Below are 24,230 nucleotides of genomic sequence, written 5' to 3'. Positions count from 1 at the left end.
AATAATTAAACATAAGACACACTGAACAAGAGCAGGAGAGCAGGTGAGGAAAGTGGTGCTAAAAAAATTTGCAGAATAGCTATTGTGAATAGCAATAGAAACACAAGCATCCGGAAATGACACAATACTCTTACTGCAGCGCAGCAATAAAAGCCCTGTCAAAAAATAAAGGGTTTTTGCCCACTGAAACACTAGAGGTCTTTAAATCTGAAACATGTAATGTAGTAACTTTAACATGGCAGACGGGAGCGACTGAAAAAGATATTTCGTATTAAAATATCACTACGACCAATTCTACATGTCTAACAGAGGGAGTTAGAAATAAAGACCTCCCTCTAATAAAAGTTACATTCTGGAGTTGAAGTAAATAAAGGCTAAACAGTTGTGGATCCCCGACAGAGGCTTTGCGCTGTGTGAGAGACTAAATAAAGATATTCTGTCTTTTCTAACTTTCTCTCTGAGTGATTATTTAACAGTAAATATAGCTGAAATCAAAGCACAGTCTCTGTCTTTACTTTATGTGTTTGGTGATTTTGTCAGATGAAGTTGTGGTTATAAAATTAGGATTTGACCATAGGTGGTCCAGCCATATACTAGGATTGACCTAGTCTTGTTTGTTTTTTTTTTTGGATGGGTTGCGATGGAATTTGTCCACAAAGTTTGTGATCCCATTTTAGTGCCACCATGAGCTCAAAACTGTAATCAACATTCCCATCAGCTTCAGCTGTACTTTGTGTTTACTGCTAATTGGCAAAAGATAACACATCGAACTAAGATGAAGAAGATGGTAAAGATTACACATGTTTAGCAACAACATGTTTTTATTGTCCTTGTGAGCATGTAATCATGTCGATGTTAGCATTTAGCTCGAAGCACACCTGTGCCAAAGTACAGCCTCACAGAGCCGCCGGTATGACTGCAGGCTCTTAGTTATGTTTTATTGATCACTTACATAATATTATTCCCAGGTGAACGTGACAAAACACACATTAGAGAACTTCAATGACACTTTATTTATCACCACTTGACCTGTGTGTGTGTGTGTGTGCATGTGTGTGCGTGTGTGTGTGTGTGCACGTGTGCCATATTGCACCTCACCATGTATTGTCTGTTTATGTTCATATTTATCTGAGTATACCTCTCTTGTATGATTGTAAAACCTTTGATATCTAGCTCAGTTGTGATAGTCCCCCTTCCTGTACATGAACACATATTCTGCTAGTAAAAATACACAATAGGCCAAAACAACTCAACTGGTGTCTTCGCTACACACAACAAGGCCCAGCGTCTGTAAACAGTGAAAAGTAACAATCAAATAAGAACATCAACTTAATCCATGGTTTGTGTGAAGGGGTTTGCTTTTTGGGCCGCAGCACTCCTCCTCCGGTTTAATCGATACAAGTCTTGATTTTGTAGCACTTTGTATTATTAGATTGAATGACAATATGAGGTGTGGAAACTAACCAATGGTTACACAGTTTTCAGAAAAAGTATATTGTATATATATAGTTATATATATAGATTTATGTTCATTTATAAGCTTTTTAAAATAGCACAGTAAACACTTTGCACACATGATAAAAACCACTGAATGTGTCTGATTGTTTATGTATAGGCCAATGGCATCAAGGGAACCACATCCTGGTAAAGGCTCATTTCACTTTCTCTGCAGTCAGCTCAGGAAGGAACTTGAAAACTGTTAGTCTCTAGTGTAGAAATGAGAACATTCATTTGTGATATTTTATTGATAAACCGAACACGGGGATTGTTTTCACCCCGTTTTCTTATGCAGTGTTTATTTGTTAAAAATTGCCTTCCTGAAGTGGCTAAGATTGAAAGAGGACTGAACCCGGCTCCGGAGCGCATGTTCCTGTCTGTAACTGTAAGTTGGAATATGTTAGAGTCTGCACACTTTAACCACACAGAAAGAACAACAGAAACAAAAAAGAGAAGTTATATAAAGACAGTCAAGTCAAAAAACCAGAGATACAGAATTTATAGTACTGCACATCATCTCTGCTTGTCCCCTTTTCCTTCTTTTTTTTCTGTCATTTCATACCTGTACAACACCTGCTGTCTCGCTCTCTGTCTAATTGTCTGTCTCTCGCTCAGTCTCTCGCTTTCACTCTGGCTGTCAGTCTCCGTATTTCCCCCAACACAGTCTCTGTACAGTTGGCTTAGTGGTGACCATAGAAATAGCTAAAGGGTTCCGTGTGACGTTGGTTGTAGTTTGTACAGAAACATTAGTTTTTTTTTTTCTTCATGTAAACAGGCACACACAGATCTCTAGAGGCTAACTCCTCAGTCAAAAACAAAACCAAACACCTCTGAGAGTTAATCAGGCCTCTCTTCGTCAGTTCTCCTCTTCTTTCTGCTGATGATTTTATATCTTCACGTGTCGAGTGTTTTGGCCTCGGTCTCAGTCCTGCTGAGAGGAATAAGGCCTTGGATTTCTCCTCAGATATCTAGAGGTTTACAGCTACTCAGTATTAATTTCTTCTTTCCTCCCTCGGTGACCACTGCCAAGGCTTTGTTACAGTTCGCCACCCGAGATAATGAAGTTTAACCAAGGCTGCTGTTGTCCAGGTTGCTGTTTGTTTAGTTTTATTTCGCTGTATATAGCATCAGTGTTGGTGGTCTGGTGTAGGAATTCACGCTGTCTCCGACAGGTCCACGTGGAACGAGCTAGCAAATCCTTTTGCGGGCTGAAAAGACAGAGAAACACACTCGTTAAGACAAATGACACCCTTTCCCTCGAGACTTTTTAGTGACACAATCGGCTCGAAATACCATCTCTTGAAGGATACATGCCACAAAGGACTCTCTGTGAAGCTATTTATATACCCTACAGGCTGGTCCTCGTAGTATAATGCTAAAACTAATTTGGGAATTGGGTAAAAACATGTCCATCAGTGAAGATAAATGTTCAGAATTTGGTGGCTACATAATGCATGCATAGAAAATACACAGAGCACTAATTGCTTCATTAATTATCTATAAATGGATCATTAAACATTTATAAACCCTTTATCAAGGCAACCCTGGTGATCAGAGCATTGCCGTAGCCAGTAGTTGCATGCGGTGCTATTTTTAAAAGTAGAACATGATGCCTGTTGGTTAATAGAGCCTCTGCCTCTGGGACTATCCTCATATTTTTTACAGACTGATGAACAACAAAACCTTTGCTGTGGCAGCGTGGGGTCGATTAATTTCAACAGACCAGGAAAAAGAAAAGGGGGAAATCGTAAATCAAAAAAAGTAAAATGATATAAAATAAAGTTGTGAGTTTTGGACTGAGTGAATGTGGAGTGCATTTATCCTAAACCCTGGGAGGCAGACGAGATGAGCAGACGCGCAGGCAGCTATATTTGGAGCAAAGCAGGCTCTAGTACCTAAAGGCTAAATACCAATTATTTTCAACACAGACCTGATGTGCAAGAGCAATATTGTTTGGCTCTGTTTGGTAAGTCGCAAACAAGAAAACAAAACATATAAAACAAAAAAAACAAAAAAAAAAACAGGTTATGGTGCTCATCGTTTACCTGAGAGACAGCCCACAGTCAGCATGCAGTATCATGGAGGATGGTGTTTAACATGGTGGTGCCTTGACTGGAAATGACTTCTCTACTGAATGTGTATATCAAATCCATTCACTACTCTTAGAGCTAATAGAATATTCATGTAATGTGGGAGCCTGGAAAGCAATTGAAAGCGGCAAGAAGTGTCCTGCCATCCTTTTCAGAAGAGAATCCCATTCAGTTTCTTTAGAGATGCAGGCTGGAAACTCAATTTTTTACCGCGATGAATTGTGAAAGTGTTTCATTTGCCAAATTAAACTTGCTTTATATTGTAATAGCTTCCCTCCTTTCTCACACAATAACTTGTGATATGTGACTTTTTCCAGCTGAGGAATCTTGACCTCCTGGTTGACAGCCCACCTCACCCACCCTTCTTTATGTCACGTATTGATCCACAGGCAAACAAGTATAGATACTCCAGACTACCTTTTTAGAACAAAATGGACTTCAATCCTTGCGAGAGAGAAGAAGCGTGGGCTGTGTGTTTCACCTTTCGAGCTACTCAGTAGGGAAGTCATCGCGCTTCAGCTTGTTGTTCGGCAAATGGAAAAAAAAAAAAAAAAGATGTCCTTCACAACAGATGATCTAGCATTTGTTTCCTCTCTATACACTCAAATTGTGTGTTTAAATCATGAACAGTGATTTATTGGATGTGTGTAATGATGGTGAGAATAGAAAGGTGGAGTGTGCATGTGTTGGTGACCTTTACTTATATGAGCATCAGATAAAAAGGACTTTGAGGGGGGTAAAATTTAGAGATAAGGAAAAAGAAAGAAAAAGGGGCCACAGCCGTTTAACATGAGTCCAATTCAAATTGTGTTTATTTTAGAATAGGAGACATGATTACAGACAGTCTTTAGAGTTAGGATGGGGTTAGACTGAAAATTTCAAAGGGGGTTTTGGAGAAGGGGAGTTAGGAATAATAGATTACATTTTACATTCGACAAAAGAAATTATAATTTACAAAAAAACAAAAACAAAACAAAAAATAAAACCAAACAATACAACAAAACATAAAGCTGTATTTTTCTTTTAAAAACTCCTTAAAAATAGAAGAAATAAAAGTTGATAAACAACATAAAAAGTCCAGATCAGAATCAAGAGGCAGATTCATTGTCCCCTCCTTTAGTATCTGTACTGGACCAGACCAAAGTCATAAGGTCCCAGAGAACTTTCATACTGATACTCACAGAGAAAGGTGGGTTTGTACGGTAGGGTCCCCCTATCATACTCTTTCCTCTCTAGCGTGCTGGAGCTGTACTGCTGCTGTTGCTGATTGAGGTGATGGTGAAGGCTGTGGTGTGACTGTGACCTTTGACCGTCCTTGCCAAAGGTGGAGAATGACCTATCGTTGGACGAGGTGGTGGACGAGGTCATGGTGAGCTGCTCGGAGAGGTTGACAGACGAGGGTACCTCAGTGTCGGGCAGCGTGGCGTCCATGCCGGGGACATGCAGGTTGCTTCGGTAGTCCGGCCCCTGGCGCCCGTCGGACGGCACGAACGACGGCATCCAGCAGCGATCAGAGTGGCCCAGGGCCTTGCACTCCTCCGTGCAGTTGGAGAACAGGTCGGCACCTGCAGAGAGGACACAGACCGCGGGATGGAAAGAGGAAGCGGGATGAGGTGAGGAGAAATGGAAGGGTGGAAACGCAGATGGAAGATTATAGACACGGGGATGATAAGTAAATGGAAAAGAAAAGAAGAGGGAGCGTTGGCACAGAAGCGGCCCGGATATTTGGAGTGGAAAGGCGAGATGGAGGGGGGAGATGAGAGAAAGAGACCAGAAGAGAGAACACAAGTTAGCAATCATTTGCCACTGTCGCAAGCAAAAAAAGTGCAGCAAAAGCTATTCATCAAAGAGACAAGGCCAACATTGATGAAGCGAATTGTTTGTTTTCCTCCTCACCTCATTCATTCCGAATGAAATGTGCAATCAAAGTGATGTGGTGTTGCGAAAACATTTCACCCCCTCTCCACATCAACATCCTCAGACTCACAATTGATTCCCAAACACCAAGAGACAAAATGGGAATCCATATTCCATCATCCTTGCACACACACACACACACATACACACAAAAAAAAAAAAAAAACGACAATTATGTTAAGAAATGTGCCACAAAAACCAGCATAATATTCACTGGCTGCTTAATCACACTCTAATGTCAATCATCCCTATACAAACCGACAAAGTGTGTAATTGACACGGAGCTACTGCCAAAAACAAAACATCAACATAAAAAAAGATTAAATTAACATCTGAAATGATATAATAGAATAACACACGCACTCACGCGCACACACGACCAGCATGAAAGAGGTACCAGTTATGTTAATTACACTCTCTTAGAGAGAATAGAGAGAGGAGGACGGGGGGTGGGGGGGGAGTACGAGGGAGATTATAAAAGGCAAGAGAAAGGAACAAGAGACGTGAACAGAGTCATCACAGTAATGAGACCCTGCAGCCATTCTCCGCTCATGTGCAGATTGGATGTGTAGTTTTTCCTGGTTTTCCAGCGGAGCCAGGACGATGTGGGGAAAGCGTTGGAATGGCCCGATCAAAGCGGGAAAATGTGCAGTTTAGGGTGAGAGGAGGAAAGAGACACATGAGGCAAAGAGAGGCAGAAAAAAAAGAGAGAGAGACAGAGAGAGAGAGAGAAACAAAGAAAGCAGACGATCTGTCATCTGTAATTCCCTGAGGCTGAGGGGGCTTCAGATCAAAGGGTCTACTTACACAAATCTATTCTACTGATCCATTCTACTGATAATGCCACTGTTCCTCTATTACTAAAAGCATGCGCGCACAAACACACACACACACACACACACACACAGAAAACAAGGTAATACAAGCATATACATATCAATATATATTACGCTAAAGACAGATGAGCTCAGGCAGAGTATTTATACACAGAGACAGAGAGCGGTGGTCGAGGAATACTGTGTATTGCTTTTAATAATCAGAACAGATCAATACAACCACCCCCAATGAAGTAAAATAGTAACTTAATCTAATCCGGCATAATATAAGGTCTGTGTTTGTTCTGTGGCAGCTTCACCTCGACCTGCAGCTTCAAGCAAAGACAAATAAATTTCCATTCCTTCCTTCCACCCCCCCCAACCCCCACCCCCCCACATATTAACACTAAATCTCCAAACATCAGCCTGTCATGGATTATGGATTATGTTTGCCCACAATGAAAGAGGCAAGAGAAGAGAAAAAAAAGTGTTACTGGTCATAAATACAACGGTGCACAGTGTCAAGGTTCTTTTTGTTTATTCCGTCAGACTGAAAGCTTTGTGAAAAATTCAGACGTGCTCCTGCAGTATGATGCCAGTTTAACAATTCTGAGACTAAAACTGCAAAAAATACATACGGACCAGTGTATGTGAAGCTCTGCATTATTGTGGGAAGATAAAATCAACTGGTCTTCTTGGGAAGGATGTAATAGGGGGACACGTCTCCCTGACTTTTTGAAATCCTTTTATTGCCCCTCTCCTGTTTAACGCTCCTGGTTGATTTTCTTAATAAATATCTCGAAACATTGTCCCTTTACTGTCCAGCCACCGTCGTCCAGACGAGAGAAGGGAGGACACGATAAAAAATGTTGATATGCTCATGTGAGTCGGCTTCAGTCATTACTGAGCGCTCAGAGCAATGAGATTAGGGAGCAGCAGCGAGTTGTGCACAGCTCGCCCTGGGTTTTGCTTCTCGAGCTACACGTCTACCTGCAGACACAATTCAAGGCAGAAAAAGTAATTTCACCTCGTCCATGTCTTTCTCTGATTTAAACAGACATATAATTGAGTCTGTATTTTTAGTCACTGTTAATATTACAGACGGATAGAACATCTGTCAAAATACATCAGCAAAGCACAGAGCTCTTTGTACTGAATGTGTAAATACAGCATTAGTTATCATCTCTATCAAGGACATGAAACATGAATTAAGCAGCGTTAGTGCAACACTCAGGCAGAGGTCTTTACGTTTTGTTATTCCACCATTATCATGGGAAGTATTATGATAATCAATTTCATTATAATTTCTTACATGTAAGACATTTAAGGAAAATGTGAGATGAATATAACTTAAATGTAACAATGGAGGAAGAGGAGAGCAGAAAGACAGACGATTTATTACACTATCACCAGTTATTCTAATTGTAAATGTCATCCAGTGACATGTAAATACCATATATTATTAACAGCAGTGCTGTCAACACCTTGTTTAAGAGCTACTGTGGCTGATTTGTTGTTGTTTGTTTTTTTTGTGTGTGTGTTTGTGTGCATTGTGTGGATCTAATCGCATTGCTAATTCAGGCCTCACGGGGTGCGAGACACGCAACAAGACTGTGCAGTGACCAGAGAGGCCAGAGGAGACACGAAGCTCACAGACAAGAGACAGCGAGGGCCAAACAGACGGGGGGAGTCACAGATTTCACAGACAGCGAGACAGCAGGCAGGAGAAGCAGCAAGACTGCGGGAACCATAAGGAAGGGGAGGGAAGACCCAGGCAATCACAGATGGAAAGAGCAATGGCCAGAAAAGAAAGGGGGAGACCCGGGCCTTGCAGATGGAGATGGGAAGAGGGGTTAGACAGAGGTGGGCAGAGAGGGGGAGGATTTAGATTTTAAGTACCAGAAATTAAAAATCTCCAATTAAAAATTAGCTTTTATCTATTTAAACCCTTTCATACGGGAGTGTTTGTGACATCCACCCAGCCCTCCACTTTCTATACCCTCTTATCTAACTGTTCAGGGTCAAGTGGGGCTGGAGCCTTTAATAATGAATAAGAATAAATGTGGAGAATGTAAGAAAAATGCAGATGTGAAATAATGCTTAAACTTTGATCAAGTTAATTATATCAACCGAGGATTAAAGTGCAATTTTCCAGGAAAAAAATACGCACAGAGAAAAAAATAACTGCATATAAGGGCTGACAGACACTTTCCTCTGTATTTTATTTAACATTTTGTGATCGATTCAGCGAGTTTTGAATATGTCAGGTGTCAGATTTGGTCCGTTTACCTCTGTCTTTCCTGTCTGGCCCGCAGAATCAGCACCGTTCAGTGCTTCTGCTGCCAAGGGCTTCGTTTGTTTTCATCACCACCTAGCAGCTAGTGTGGGCTGTGCGTCAGCAGCAGCTCTGTTCTCACCGAGAGAGACCGTGATCAGGTGGAGAACACAACAAGAATCTCTAAAATTTTCACCAGAACCGGGTGGGAAAGCTACACTGGGAGGTCTGTGTAAATACTAGATCCGATTTTTGAGTGGCGTTTTACTTGCATTTACCCTCCCATTCACCCTGGGATCTAATGTATATTTATGCTGCCTTTAAAGGCTGGGGGCATTTAATTCCAGCAGTTTCTGTTAATTCTTATCTTTAAGTTAGCCTTTAGCCTTTTAACAGACTTTTTTGCAAATGAATTTCCTTCTCGGACACACAAGGGTGTTGACCTTAGGCCCTCCAATCATCTCTGTGGCAGATAAAGTGGTTGGTAGCCACAGTGCCCACGCTCCTACGTGTACAAACAAATGAGTCAAAAGATAGAAGCACACATGCAAAACCAAACACACAAGCAGCAATGCAGAAAGCACACAGACATGCATGGAGATAGAGTTAATGTCGACGGATTAAGAGAGGGCTCACTTTGTTCCATATCTCTCATATCTGAGTATATTATTAAGCAGGCACAAGGGCGTATTGTACTCTGGAGATGATGTGTAAATATAGTCTGCAGCAGTCGCTGTTTACCGTACATCAGGCTCCAAAAACTCTTGTCACTAGCTTCCAAACTACTCAGTGATTTTTGCCTGGCGGCTCACTCTTTAAAAAAAAAAAAAAAAAAGCTACATCAACACATATGTCTGTGAGCACACACACACACACACACACACACACACACACACATGTACGTTTAAAAATACTCTCTTAATGTGGAGATATGTAAATGTACACAAGTAAACAGAGAGACAGGCCACGCGCACATAACACCCAGTGGCTGTTGATCCTCACAAAGCACCTTTTCTTCCTCGGGCAGGAAGCAAAACAACAACCAGAACAGTGACTGGCAATGACAGGCCCTGCCAGCAGCCCTATCTCTCATCGTGACCTCATCAGGCAGGAAGAACACGCACACACACACACACACACAACACACACACACACACACACGCACACACACAAGGAGATGTAAACGATGCTACATAATGCAAACACAATCTACTTGCTAATAAGCAATCAGCATTTCTGTTCTTTTTTTTTTCCATTACATCTCTGCGTGTTTCCGAAATCCCACGTCGTGTGATTTGACTAATTGCACCGCCTGACATACATCCAGCAACTGGGAGCGGAGAAATGAAGGAAAACAAATCCAGGGAAAACATAAGCCCCATGTTTGAATTCACTTTGTGGGTATATATCTGCTGCACTCAGGTTTGCAGTCACTCCCTCCCTGCACTCATTCATCTGTCTGTGTCCCTCTTTCTGTCTCTATTAGTCCTTCTGTGTCGCGTTCCCTCTCTCTCTGTCTCTTGTTATTTCTGCTCACATTTAATCCTCTGCGCCCGTTTCTACCTCTGTCGTTATCTTGTTTTCTCTCAAAAAAAGAAAAGAAAAGAAAAGAAAAAGAAAAAAGAGAAAACACTCCCCCAGGTAGAGGGTGTCTTCTATCTATACCTCTGTTTTTCATCTTGTCCTCCACTGTTCCGCAGAGAATACAGACACAAACGTCAATATTTGGACAGCAGCTCAGGACGGCAGGGGAGTAGCATAGCTTCCTTGTACGAGTTGGCCAGTGAGGCTGTGATGAGTAAACCAGAGACCTCCCAGGGCCAAAACAGAGCAATATGGCTCCCACCATATCCAGTAATGACAGACAGAGAAATTGTTCTGAGTCTCTGAGAGGCAGCTACCATTTTCAATGTTTGTTACACGGCAACTGGGCTGGGAAGGAGAGCCAAGATGGCCGCCTGCCCCAACATTGTCCGTTTGATTAATATGGCCCCTTATATATTGTTAGAGCGAAGCTTCTAGATGACCTCTGGTTTGTATGCTTTTCATCACTGGGTCTGCTCTTTGAATGCCGCGTGTTGTAGTATGCAGCCTTGATCAGACAATACCTCACTGAGACCTTCTGACTGCCCCATTTAAGCATAATTATGATTTATTACAACTGTGGTATTTATCTTCTCTGTCCTGGCCATCACTTCTGTGAACATTGTACTCAGCAGAATAAAAGGTAATACAGTGAAACTGCTACAGGAAGTCTGGTGTACAAGCTAATGTGCGTCAGATTAACTAAACCATATTAGCAACTTTCTTGAGACCATAGCAAACACTAGGCTAGGCTAACTTTTGGATATTATAACATATATAAACTCTATAATGGCTTCATTTTATTTAGTTAGGTGACTGCAGCAGTAACAGGAACGCAGACTGAGTAGCTAAGTAGTGAATTTCTTTGGACAGGGTTGGAAACCAGTGAACTGTATCACATTTCTTGGAAGAAAAACTGAGACAATTTCTCATTACATTAAAAATCTGTGCAGTGATGCGCCTTTGTTTCCTCTTCTTAATAGGTTTGGGTAACATGGCAGTTACCTTAAAACCTGTGAGTTGCCCACAACTGCATCCCAACATCTCAGCAGTTAGCTTGGTGAGTACAATGTTGCTTATAGTGCAAAATAAGCCAATAGCCAAGTTGTGATAAACTGGAATTCTCCAGTGCATGCTTACTCATATACTGACGCGAATGTGCACAGAAGTGATGGGGTTATTGTTCTGGGGAACTGGATCGCATTAAAGAACAATGGAAATGAAGCTACTAGTCACATATCCCTTTCTGTATTACGAACACGTATCTTGACCTCATATTTTCATGTTTTTGTTGGAAGTGTAGCACTGCAACCTGGCTGGAGCAGATGTTCACTGATGTTAAATCTCTGGGCAGAAAGGATGATGTGTGTGTTACTCATGGCCAAAGCATCTTTATGACTCCCAGGACTTTGCTGCATTTCCATTAGTCTTACAGCCTTATGTTTCACCTCAGTAACAAATATCTAAGGCCCCTGTCTGAGGCAATGAATACACAGCTTTTCACTTAATGATTCCATGTTTTCAGCTGAGTTGAGGAACATTCATATGCACCAGTGCAGTAAGAGAGGATGCTTGTGTCATCTTTTCCAACCTATTCAGGGTTTGGAACACTTAATCTGCCATTCAGTTCATTCATGAGGCTCAGCCTATATATATCAAGAGCACATTCATCAAGGCACTCGGCATGATGTTTCAATGTATAGGTAATCATTACAAGACATGTTCTAATTGTGGTTTTGATTCATTTTCACATAAAACTCAGCAAGTTGAAGAAGTGAATACACTTTTCCATCTACCTTAACTATGCTATACAGAGGTCATGCGAGAAAGAGATTTTTTTTTTTTTCCTTTTCTGCTGAGTTTGAGATGAAAAAGTCGTGTTGCAGGAATCTAAACAGTCTAGTCAATTAGTTAATCAAATGAATTGATTGTTCCCCTTTCTCTGCTATGACTTTTATTGATATTTAACAAAGCGGTCAGTTTAGAAGAGGAGACATCTCCACCTGTTCCAGGCAAAATTCAAATTGATTTTTTATCGAGGCAATGTTTTTATCCTATTTGCTGTAATAGATTTTTACTGTTTCATGTCACAGTGAGGTATTTTTATACTATCCTCTGCTAGTGGGGTTTGAAGACTTAAGTGTGAGCTTATGTTTTATGTGCATCTTGATCACCATGTCACCATGTCACATCTCTCCCAAGCTGCAATACCAGCTCCAGCTCCTCACGCGTGAGAATTTGCAGCTCTTCTTTATCTAACATGATACTTTAGGTTCCGACTGTTGATGAAATAAAACTGGCAAATTTTGGGAAGCATTTTTAACTATTTTCTGACATATATGAGACAAAACAGCTCATCAAGTAAAATATTAAATGAGTTGTTAGTCTGATGTTACTCTTTCAACTGCAGAACTCAAGGTTTTTTTTTCCTGACTGAAAGGTTTTCTAAACTGTGACCTGTTTTTGCGATTTTATATAAGCAAAGTTATTGTCTTTTAAGTGTTTTTTTTTTTTCCAACGTCTTTTTCTTCATACTCAGCAAGGTCTGCTAATTGTTTTGATAATTTGAGCTTTTGAACTAAACCTGAGATGTTCTCCATGGTCCCTGGAATCACTGACATTAATATATGTCATATTATTTTGACACAAATCAATATTTCTGTACCAATCGTTGATTCTACAGCCCCCGCTCTGTCAGTATCTCGGCCCTGAGAGGAGGGTGCTTCAAAACCTTGTAAGCTAAATTCCTCTGACAGCTCACTGACATGGGAAACTGCAACATGGTGCCCACCGCTAATTCATAATCAGCCATCTAATACACCATTGCCACAGTGATTTAATTGTCCCATTTGTCACGGCTGTTGTTCTCACCAAAACAAACGTCATGATAATGATCGTTTCCAGTCTCCCACCCGTCACGCAGCCTCTCACAGCTGATCGAATGTTTCTGAGATGCCAAATTTTTTCACTGATGAATATTTTATACCGTCTTATCTGTCACCTTTTTTGTTTTGCTTGCTCACTCTTCCCGCCATCTCCTATTAAGATGATGAGGGAAATAATGAGGAAAACAGTGTCTAATATGAATCAAACAACTGAAAAAAAATTGAGGTTTTGAGGGAGTAAAAGGTGTAGCAGTCAATCAATAGCGCTTTGGCTCCTGACGCAGCGGTGCCTCACTCCAGACATGCTGCTATCAGAAAAGCCATTTGCCCACTTTTTAAAGGTATCCGGTGATATCCCAGCCTCACAGGCAGTGTCCCTTTGATTTAAAACCACGTCAGGAGACTTATTTTCTAAAGTGTCAGACGAGCGGCCGAGCGGGAAGCTACGGCAGGTGTAGTTGATGATATGCCAACTGGAAATGGTTTCCTCTTGATTTGAAATATTCCGAGGTGCACCAAAAGGGAGAGTGCGCTACGCTGTCCCGCGAGGAAACCTTGCCTCTAACCCTCCTTTGATAATTGCTATGCAAAGGTTCTGGAAATGAATTACTGATCAGCCGAGTGTTGCGGAGAGCCAACGTGTGGGGGAGACAGAATGAAGGATGAGACCCTGCCACAAACCCTGAAAGAGAATATGTGTGTGTCAGAAACACACACACACACACACACACAGAATGCAAGTATATTTACATGCAGGCTAAATATAACAGTGCATATGCATTTGCACACATGGATTTACTTATGCACACAATTGCCGCAGAATGACACGAAAATACATGTGGTCTATACATAGTCTTGGCTCAGGCTTGTGCAGTTTGGCTCTCTACTTAAGAACATGCACTCAGCACAAAACTCATCCAAACAACTGCTGACAATAACATACACAAAGCATAGCATACAATCCACATGAGACAACCAACCGTGTTCTCCTATATCCTCCACATATTTACACCGTAAAAAAAAAAAAAAAAAGTCACACATATACATACTGAGACATAAATGAGCAATGAGTATGTCTATGTAGAGGCAATATACACCTGGCAGAGTGCCAAGCACTAGCTACCACTCTCTCCTCTTAAACTGAATCTCATTTAAGCTTCCCAGAGCACCGTCTCAAAGGAAAACTCCTTTTCAATACAGACATCATCGCGAGCCTTGTTTTCTTCTACTCAGAACACACACATACATGCACACACACAAGCTGATTACATACAGGTATCATGTATACACCTACAATCAGACAATGGTATACCTTTACACCCACACACAAACACACACACACACACAGCGTCTGGTTTTGTTTACAGAAGTCTGAGGAACTCAAGTGTCCCTCTTTCCAAAATACCAGTCGTGTGATATTACCTCCCATGGAGTGGTAAGCTGTTCCCTTCTAAATCCAACATGAGGAACAAATGTGGCTTTCTTCATATGAAATACAGAGTACAGAACCAACAGGCTAGTGCCAAATGAGCACTCTCGGAGCCAAGCCAAGCTGAGGACACGTGATATTGGTTCATAAATGCGATCCTCTAACTGCGCTAGTGAACCGGCAAGAAGGAATTCAAGACAATATTCCACATATGATCAATTTTTAAATGCATTCACAGGCCTGTCCTTGAATATCATGTCATGGATGATTTCTCATTAAAGCCCGGGGTTACCTGCTGGCTGAATGTGCTAAATGCATAGCACTTATTCATAGCCATAGTGCATGTTCTATGTTCTCCCTCCCCTTTGGTGTGTGTGTGTGTGTGTGTGTGTGTGTGTGTGTGTGTGTGTGTGTTTCTGCTCTGTTGAGTGGAAATGCAGCCAAACTCCGCATGACTGTACCGTTCCACATATGCATGGATCACATTCTGATGTAAGGTATCCAACTCAGAACATCCTCAGTTAATATTTATTTCACAAAACAATGTGTTCTTGATGGAAAAAAGAATGGAGCCTTTGGATTTCTTCCAATTCTGCATTTCAGTCTCGCACAGTTTGACCTTCGCAGCCTGTTTCATCAGCGAGGGCAGGGAGTGACACTACCGCTGCTGCACATTGGCTCTCTATTTTGGCTTGGTTCATTAATAATATCAAACACTGCAAAGCCTGATGAGGACCATTCACCATCCTGCAACACCTATCTAATCTGCTCTATTTGTATTCCCAGCACTGATATGATATTTGGCAGGTTCCGGTCTAGGCAGGGGTCTTACACAAGCCGTGTGGAACAATCCTTCAGAGGGAAAGGGCAATTCAATATGAAATGAGATTTTGTATCGCTCCGCTTTTTGTCTGACTCCACTTTGATCAATAAACAGGTACTAACCTAATAGAATTTTAGAGAGAACAAGCGGAGGCTTACGATAAGACCAAAAGCCTTGTCTAAAAAAATCTAGTGCACTGTAAAGTGCAGGAGAGAAATGGGAGTCAGTAAATAAACCTGAAGTGAGAGTGAGGACGGGGAAAGGTTTTCTAATTCCAATATTTTACCTTTCCTTTAACTTATGCCAAAGCGACAGGATTTGGGCTGACAAATACAAAGAATACAAAAGCTGCTAATGTGTTTGATCAGCTGACTCTATAACCAACAAAGCCAGTACAATACACCAACTGCGGGGCTGATTGAAATGCATCTCATTATATCACTTTAGCTTCCATGCCTTTTCCTTTCACTCGAGTGAGCCTATTGATTTGTGCCACTAAAGCACTACAGGCCTCGGCACTGCCTCGCTGCGAGTCGCTGTCCTTTCAGTACCACTCAGTGAATCAGCAATGGGGTTGGAAATAGAGGGGTGGATCTGAAAGCAAGAGTCAAAGAGAGAAAGACAGAAAGAAAAGACAATTCCAAATTTTCCTCCCTTTCATCCGGGTGTGAAATACAATCAACACCTCTGGGCCAGCCAGCCAGCCAGCCAGCAACCCCGGAGCCCAGGCCTTCGCACACTCTCAAATTAAGGAAATTAAAAGTCACCGGTCCGCACCAACAATTCAGCATTATCCCATTCACAATCGCAAACACACACAACTGAAAACTAAAACGGGAGGTATGTGTGTGTGTGTGTGTGTGTGTGTTTGTGTGTGTGTGTGTGTGCGTGTGAGTGTGTGTGTGTGTGTGTGTGTGTGTGTGTGTGTGTGTGTGTGTGTGTGTGTGTGTGTGAGAGAGCACTGAAATGACAGTCTAATTATGTGCTGTAAAGGGGAGGGGAGGGGAGAGGGGGGAACTCACCGGCGGAATGACCCCGGTTGGTGGCATCGTGGTCACTGTCGCCCTGCTCGCTGTCACCGTGACCACTGTCTTTGGAGCTGACGATGTCTGCTTCTTGGAATGCCGAGCTGGAGGAAGCAGGGGACAGCACATACAGAGGAGGAGGAGGAGAAATAGGTATGAGAATAATGAAGAGGGCAGAGAGAGAGAGGGGTCAAGACACAATATTGGGAAAGGGGGCAGACGAAGGGAGAGGAGGAGGAGGATTTAATGAGGGGCAGAGAGACAGAGAAAGAGAGGGAGAATCAGAAATCAACACCACATTAATACAGTCACGGTGGCCGTCAAGAGTCTAAATTGGATGTTACACATGGCATGTAATGAAATCCAGCATTAGGGCTTTAATAGGCGCTGCTCTGTCAGTTATGGGACTGATGCCAAATTGAAGATGAACGTTATGGATACACTGGGAACCATGTAGCCTCTCAAAGCCACAATTAACGATGCGGAATATACGGGGTTCATACTGATGGGTGTAATATTCAATTTTACAGATATGTGAACAGGTTGTGGATCCACGAGGCCGATTAGATCTTAGAGGTCCTCTGATGGTGGATGGTATGTGATTCACTGGGGTGTGTGTGCGTGTGTGTGTGCGCGCGCGCGCGTGCGTGCGTGCGTGTGAGAGAGAGAGAGAGAGAGAAAGAATGTGTGCTCTTCACTACCTGTTGACACGTCTGGGTCTGTCCACCAGATAGCTGAGTTCTGCTCGTTGGTGTTTCGTCTGGAAAACCCACAGAAACACACGTTCGATCACTTTTAATGCAAGACAGACACATTAACAGACTTTAAAGGAGGAGGTGCGTTACTAAAAGAGAGAGACAAATGTGAACATATATGCATATATTGTTGTCAGTGTGTTACTGTGTGAGAAGAAGCTGTGGCAGCACGAGGCGGGGAACCGACGATGCGCGCATCCACTTGGTGAGTGAGTGGGCGAGAGGAGACGAGAGCAGGGGAGAGTGGGTTAGGGAGGCGATTGAATGCGTAAATGATTGAGCCGCCCGATGCTAAGACTGAACAACCTTTGTTCACGGTGCTGCCGTGCTGGGTCGTGAACGGAATATTTAACGCATAGCAAAAGGCAAGGCTGTGACTGGCTGTCTGGCTCCTCTCCAGCCGCGCCGCAATCAACAAAAAAGCACACAAACCCCCCAACCCCAAACCAACCAACACATCTCCCCCAGCAGAGCGCACAGACTGAGCACAAGACAGGGCCGTTAAGTCACTCCTCGCTTCCTCTGATGATATTTTACACCCAAAACTCTACAACTTGCGTAGGGTGTATCGACTTGAATGTTCTGTGCTGAGGGAGGAGGGAAGTCTTCGGATGTAACCAAGCTGTGTTGCACGGAAAGAGATGCGCTCTTGGCAAATTTTTTACCCAAACTTCCTGATAAATTCTTGGAGTTGTACTTATCCATGGTGCATCCCTTTCATTATAATGATCATAAATCTACATATTTGACTCAGTGTAATGACCGGTGCCACGCCTTGCCAGACAGGTAACCCAAATCTTCCAAATCTTGAATACATAAAAAAAAAAAGAAAAAAAATCCCTCTCCATCTGTGCGCGCTCGCTTTAAATATATAGGTCAGATTAAATCACCAAACACAGAATTAAAAATAAAATAAAGTATCGTCCAACCTGGTGTCCTGACTGGAAAATTATAAGCACTTTATGGCCAAAATCTGTCAGACTCTGTTGCGCGCGACATAAAAGCTGGTCTGACAGCGTTTATTCTTTTGCGATTAAACTAAAAGGCCACACGAGATTTCGCCACTGACACGTCCCATCACCATTACGCATGACAATGATTAAAGGCCACTGAGCAGAACAGCCAAGTCAATAGCAGATACCATTTCCATGCTCTCGGAGACTTTTGCTCCGCGTGACCTGAATGGATAACGTGCTTTGACATGAAGCGGACACAGCTGTTGGTTTCTGGAGGAGCTTTAAAATGAGGTTAACCCTTTAAACTGCGGGTTTGTGCACTTTTAATACATCTGATGGGTAGGTGAGTGGAGCCCCGGGCGACAACAGCTGATTCCGACCTCTCTTACCTCATTAGAGAGAATACTGCCATTGGATATGATGTCCGGTTGTTGGTCACTGTAACCCGTGACGATGGCGCCGCAGGGGTTGGTGTGATCCGTGTCAGTGCTGCGGGAGGGGCTGCACGGTTTGAGGAACATGAGATCCGTTTTGGCGGACTCCGGTGTCAGACACACCTGGTAGCAGTAGGAGTTCTGGTTCTGGTGGTGGTGGGAACCGAAGCCCCCTCCCACGCCGCCCACACCAGACTCCTCCACGGGCACCTGCCCCACTGGCCCGACCCCTGATGTCACGTTGGTGCTCTGAACTAACATGATGTCGGATTTACTCAGTTTCTTCTGTTTCCGGCCGCGAGCCTGTCTGCTGCAACAGGAGCTGCAGCACAGGCAGCAGTCACCGGCCAGCAGGCACGTGTACAGGTTGAGCGTCTTGTCCTTTTGGCAGCGCACGGCCAGCACAATCATGGCCAGGAGGAAGATGAAAGAAACGGAGCCCAGGGCGATGATGAGAATGAGGGTGAGGTCAAGGGAGGTCTCCTTTGCCTTGGAGGCCGAGCCGCGATCCCCGCTGCGGCCTTCGACCACACTGTCCACTAATATTACACTCACACTGGCAGAGGAGGAGAGCGGGGGCTGCCCGTGGTCCCTAACTTCGATCAGCAGGTCGTAGTAGCCCTGCAGGTCCCGCTTGGGAGAGATCCTGCGGGCTGTCCTTAGCTCTCCTGTCCTCCAGTCCATGCGGAACATCTCCATCTCGTTGCCCCGCAGGATGCTGTAGGACAGCCGTGCGTTCTCGCCATCATCCGCATCCATGGCCACAATGCGCGTCACCAGGTATCCGGGCTCCGCAGAGCGCGGCAAGTGCTCTTTGGCGGTGCCGTTTTTACCGATGGGGGCTATCACAGTGGGAGCGTTATCATTTTGGTCAACTATGATTACGTTTACAGTGGCATTAGAGAAGAGCTCGGCAGCACCCGAGTCTTTAGCCTGGACCATGAAGCTAAACTCCTTCAGCTGCTCGTAATCAAAAGAGCGCAGCGCGTAAAGGTAGCCGGTGTCCTGGTTTATGGACACATACGTGTCCACAGACATGCCCTGTATGTCACACTCCAATATGGAGTAGGTAATAAGAGCGTTTTGTCCTATATCAGGGTCCAACGCGCTCACAGCGTGAATGAAAGCACCAGGCACATTATTCTCAGTTACATACACATCATACACAGCCTGCGTAAAACGGGGCGCATTGTCATTCTCATCGGAGACGTGCACTTTAATGGACTTGCTGGTGGCGAGTGAGGGCTGACCCTTGTCTTTGGCCACCACAGTGATGGTGTACGAGTCTGTGTTCTCTCTGTCCAGCGGTCCGTCCGTGACGATGGTGTAGTAGTTTTTAAAAGAGGATTTCAGCTTGAAAGGAACATCTCCTAATATCTCGCAGCTCATTTGTCCGTTTTCACCGGAGTCCCGGTCTGAGACGCTGAACAGTGCGAGCACGGTGCCCGGGGCGTCCTGCTCGCTCACGGACTCGGTCACAGTGCTGAAACCGATCTCTGGCGTGTTGTCGTTCACGTCCACGAGTTTGACCAGCACTTTGCAATGCGCAGGGACCGCATTGGCCCCCAGATCTTTAGCCTGGACATAAATCTGGTGCGTGTTGCTCTCTTCATAGTCCACCTCCCCCGCCACCTCGATCCTACCTGTTCTGGCATCAATGTTGAATAAGTCCTTTATCCGCGGAGCGTTGTGGCTGCTGAAAGAATAAACAATTTCCCCGTTTTGTCCCTCGTCAACATCCGTGGCGTTGAGCTGAATGACCAGAGTGCCCACGGGGGAGTTTTCCCGCAGGTTAACAGTGTACACAGACTGGTCAAACGTGGGCGCGTTATCATTAGAGTCCAGAACTTTAACGACCAGGAGAGCCGTCCCGGTCCGCTGCGGGATGCCCCCATCCACAGCCGTCAGCACATAGCGGTGCACCGCCTGCTGCTCCCTGTCCAGCGGCTTCTCCAGCACCAGCTCTGCAAACTTGTTCCCGTCGCTCTGTGTCTGCACGTCAAGGTAAAAATAGTTATTAGTCGTTATGGCATATGTGCTGAGCGCGTTTGTGCCCACGTCAGGGTCGAAGGCGTTCTCCACCGGGAAACGGGTCCCGGGGATGGCGCTCTCCGATATCTCCACGGAAATGTCTGTCTCGGGAAAGCTAGGTGGATTGTCGTTGATATCCATCACCTCAATCTCCACGCGAAAGAGCTCCAGCGGGTTCTCCAGAAACACCTCCAGGTGCAATAGGCATGGGATGGTCTGCTTACAGATTTCTTCCCGGTCAATTTTCTCCTTCACCACGAGCGCACCGTTTTCTAAGTTCACCTCCAGATAAGGTGTCCGTGAACTAGGCACCGTCTGAAAGCGGCGAGCAGAAAGTTTGGTAATGTCCAGCCCCAAATCCTCTGCAATATTCCCAACCACAGAGCCAGGTTCCTGCTCCTCTGGCACGGAGTAATGTAGCTGAGAGACAGCTCCATCCAGGATGGAGAGCAGGAATATTAACCAAATCATCTCCTCTGCCTCTCTCAAAGTGCACTTGAAGACGAAAAAAAAAGTGTTATTCCTTTTTCTCACAAGAAATTAGCATTTCCCATCTCCTCTGTCCGTAAAAAGGCAGTGAAATAAACAGCAACAAGGCTGCCCGATTCTAAAATTCCTCTCCTCTGCCTCGGGTCAGTGGAACATTGTGTCGTTTCAGCTGTGAAAAGCACAGCCATTTGATCCGAGCTTCTCTGTTTTAATCAATTCTGCACCGGTCTGTGAGTTTTGGCGTCAGCGCAAACATTGCAGGCTGGAGCCAGGACGCGTAGCCAACACTCCCTGTGCACAGAACAGACTGCCCCTTCTTCACAGAAAGTCACAAAACAAAGCAGGAAATTCCACACAGGCAGAAAAAAAGAAAGCAAAAACAAAACAAAAACCTCCTATTTACGCAGCGCCGAAATCTATAACGAATGCAACTTCTGAATAAAGAGTGGCGAATAACAGGACTTTCTCTCTATCTCTCTCTGTGAGGATGTAATCACTGCGCCTAAGCGCTCAAAGCGGATGATGTTCTCAGCTCGGCTTCTGTAAGGCGAGTGTGAGCAGCGGGGTTGGTTTTGCGCACAGCTCCTTTCCCCACCAGCCAATGGTATTCTCAAACACCGGGTGTAATGGCACCTGATTGGGGCTCTGCAACGCCAGCCAGAGCACACATCGGGCCCTCATAACAAAACCAGTTAAGTGCCGCTGCGCTCCTCTCTCTTCTCCTCTTCTCCCCTCTCTCCTCCAGGCCCAGCCTCAGTTGTAGCAGGGAAATTAAATGTTTTACACACCCAGTGAATTAAGAAAGTCGAATAATAGCGGGTGACATTTGGCATCGGCGGGGGCTGTGTGCAGGATAATATTGCAGCTGCCATGGGAATGCTGGTGTTCCTGAAATATTATATTAGTGGGGGGATAAAAGAAAAAAAGTGCCAGTGTTTATCGTGACCCTGGTTGTTTTATGTGTGTGTGTGTGTGTGTGTGTGTGTGTGTGTTTTTCCCCCAGTGTAACAAATGGCTGCCAGTTTGCTAAATAAAGCACCATGATGGTTCATGAGGTGCCCTTGACGCAATTATTTCAACAGTTGATATCAAAGCTCCGCTCTGATACAAATGTATGAGTCAGATTGTAGCAAGGATGCCCACAGCCAAAGACCACCATGCAAAGAGCCTGCGCAAGTAAAGACAGCTAGTGACGCAATACCTTACAGTGCCATGGCCATCCCCTCTCTCTCTCTCTCTCTCTCTTTCTGTCTCCCCCCTCTCTCTGAGATGAACAAACATCCAGCCACAACAGAAGAAGAAAAAAAAACAACATTTGGAATAAAGTAATATCTCCAGTGCTGTTTGATGTGAGCATCAGTGTGATACAAGGTTCCGTCAGAGCAGCATCACACATGACTTAGTTTAATTCAGTGTAATGAAGCGTCATACTTTAGTCCTACCGTGTTGCTAATAGCCTGGAGCCTATTAGTTCCCCTATCTTCCCATTCTTATCATTAACCCCCTCACATGCTGCCCTTAACTGTAATGCAGTTGCGTCATGCGCTAATTTAATTCATAAAGCAGAAATTAAATATGCAAATGGAACAGTGGTGAGGGAAACACAAATAGTGGGGGTCTAACTACTTGCACACCATTTGGAGGATGATGACAAAAAGATGAAAAAGAGAGTAATTGAGGCTAATTAGCATAAGTCTCTCATTCCAAATGGAATAGACGGAAGAGCAACAACATCGGCCCGTAATGCAAAGCGACGTGCCCATTGTGCGGTGGATTAAACAGCGAGTGATACGCGATTCTGCATCTCGCCATACAAGTCAGGAGAAACAAAGAGGAGACGTTAGATGAATTTCCACCCATGTCTGAGCCGGAGCTGTGTGACTGAATCGAGCTGACACTGGAGTCGGATCTCAGAGCAGAGCACCCAGCAGCCGCTCTCCCTCTCCCTCTCTCTCTCTCCCTCTCCCTCTCTCTCTGTCTCTGTCAGGGTGTTACAGAGACCAACGTCGCCCCCTCGTGTCTGCCCACTTTCTTTTTAAAATTACTGAAGATGAAGAGGAACCACCGGAACTTGGACGCTTGTTTTCCACTCACCGGGGAAACAGCTTATTTCTTAGAAAGAAAAAGCTGAAATTACACAGTTATTAAGCTGTTAACTTTTTTTCTCTCACTTAATTTTGAAATGTTTACCCTTTGAACTGTGACCCCCGATTTTTTTAAGGACAGTGCCTGGGAGAATTATTGTAATCCTTTACTAAAGGAAGCAGAACCACAATTAAGTAAAGTAAAAGTCCTTTGTTCAAAATTGACAAAAGTAAAAGTACACAGGTGTTATAACTTAAATGTAGCTACTTAAAATGACTTGTTATGTAGACAAATGGCACCTATGATATATTAGTCTATCATTATATAACAGGGTCATACTGACACTTACACTTAATGTGTAAGTTTAGTTTTAAAAGCTGATTATATATGTATAATGTATATACATTACATACGCACACATGCATACATACCCCCTCACGTTTTCATATTTTGTTATGCTGCAGCTTTAAAAAAAAAAAAAAAAAAAAAAACATTCATAAAAATTCTGAAGGAGAAATAATTCTCAGCATCATGTCTGAATCCTTCGAACATTACGTTTACAATTGAGGCCAAACGGTTCAATCTTGGTTTCATCAGCACACCAGAGAATCTCTTTCCTCACAGTCTGAGAATCCTTTAGGTGCTTTTTTTCTTTCTTTCTTTTTTTTTTTTTTGCAGACTTTCAAAAACCTTTCTGCTGCCATTGAAGTTTCCCAAGGGTGCCGTGGCCTCCATAATAATTCTTAAGTGGAAGAAATGTGGAACAACCAGGATTCACCTCTCTCACCGGGCCTTGGTAAGACAAGTGACCATGAACCTGTTGGTCGCTCTGGCTGAGCTCCAGAGGTCCTTTGTGGAGATGGGAGAAACTTCCAGAAGGACAACCATCACTGCATTACTTCACAAACCTGAGCACCACAAAAAAATAAATCAAAAAAATACACCTAAAGGACTCTCAGACTGTGAGAAACAAAATTCTCTGGTATGATGAAACCAAGATTGAGCTTCGTATTTGGAGGAAACCAGACATGATGCTGAAAACTGGTCATCCTTTGTATGTCTGTATTTGACTATAAGCATCATTATCTTATTCATTCTAATGTTTTCAAACTGTTTTCCTTAAATCTTTATATCCAGTAA

General features: G+C 43.7%; 1 protein-coding gene across 3 annotated transcripts; it reads right to left on the bottom strand.

Moving 5' to 3' along the window:
- Nucleotides 1-994: 994 nt before the first annotated feature.
- Nucleotides 995-21,544, bottom strand: pcdh10a (protocadherin 10a). Of its 3 annotated transcripts, none has more exons than XM_056372502.1 (5): nt 18,441-21,544; nt 17,042-17,100; nt 16,338-16,444; nt 4,769-5,152; nt 995-2,705 (listed from the first exon to the last, which is right to left on the bottom strand). In XM_056372502.1, the coding sequence occupies exons 1-5, from the start codon at nt 20,985-20,987 to the stop codon at nt 2,686-2,688; spliced, it is 3,117 nt and encodes a 1,038-aa protein (XP_056228477.1). In that variant the 5' UTR covers nt 20,988-21,544; the 3' UTR covers nt 995-2,685. The 3 variants fall into 3 exon arrangements, with proteins under 3 accessions (XP_056228477.1, XP_056228478.1, XP_056228476.1); XM_056372503.1 differs by having other exon boundaries at nt 4,992-5,152; XM_056372501.1 differs by lacking the exon at nt 995-2,705 and having other exon boundaries at nt 4,382-5,152.
- Nucleotides 21,545-24,230: the final 2,686 nt, after the last annotated feature.

This window comes from Seriola aureovittata, chromosome 3 (genome assembly GCF_021018895.1).
Source record: "Seriola aureovittata isolate HTS-2021-v1 ecotype China chromosome 3, ASM2101889v1, whole genome shotgun sequence".
In the NCBI taxonomy this organism is placed as follows: domain Eukaryota; kingdom Metazoa; phylum Chordata; class Actinopteri; order Carangiformes; family Carangidae; genus Seriola; species Seriola aureovittata.
This window is presented reverse-complemented; position numbering and strand designations above follow the sequence as displayed.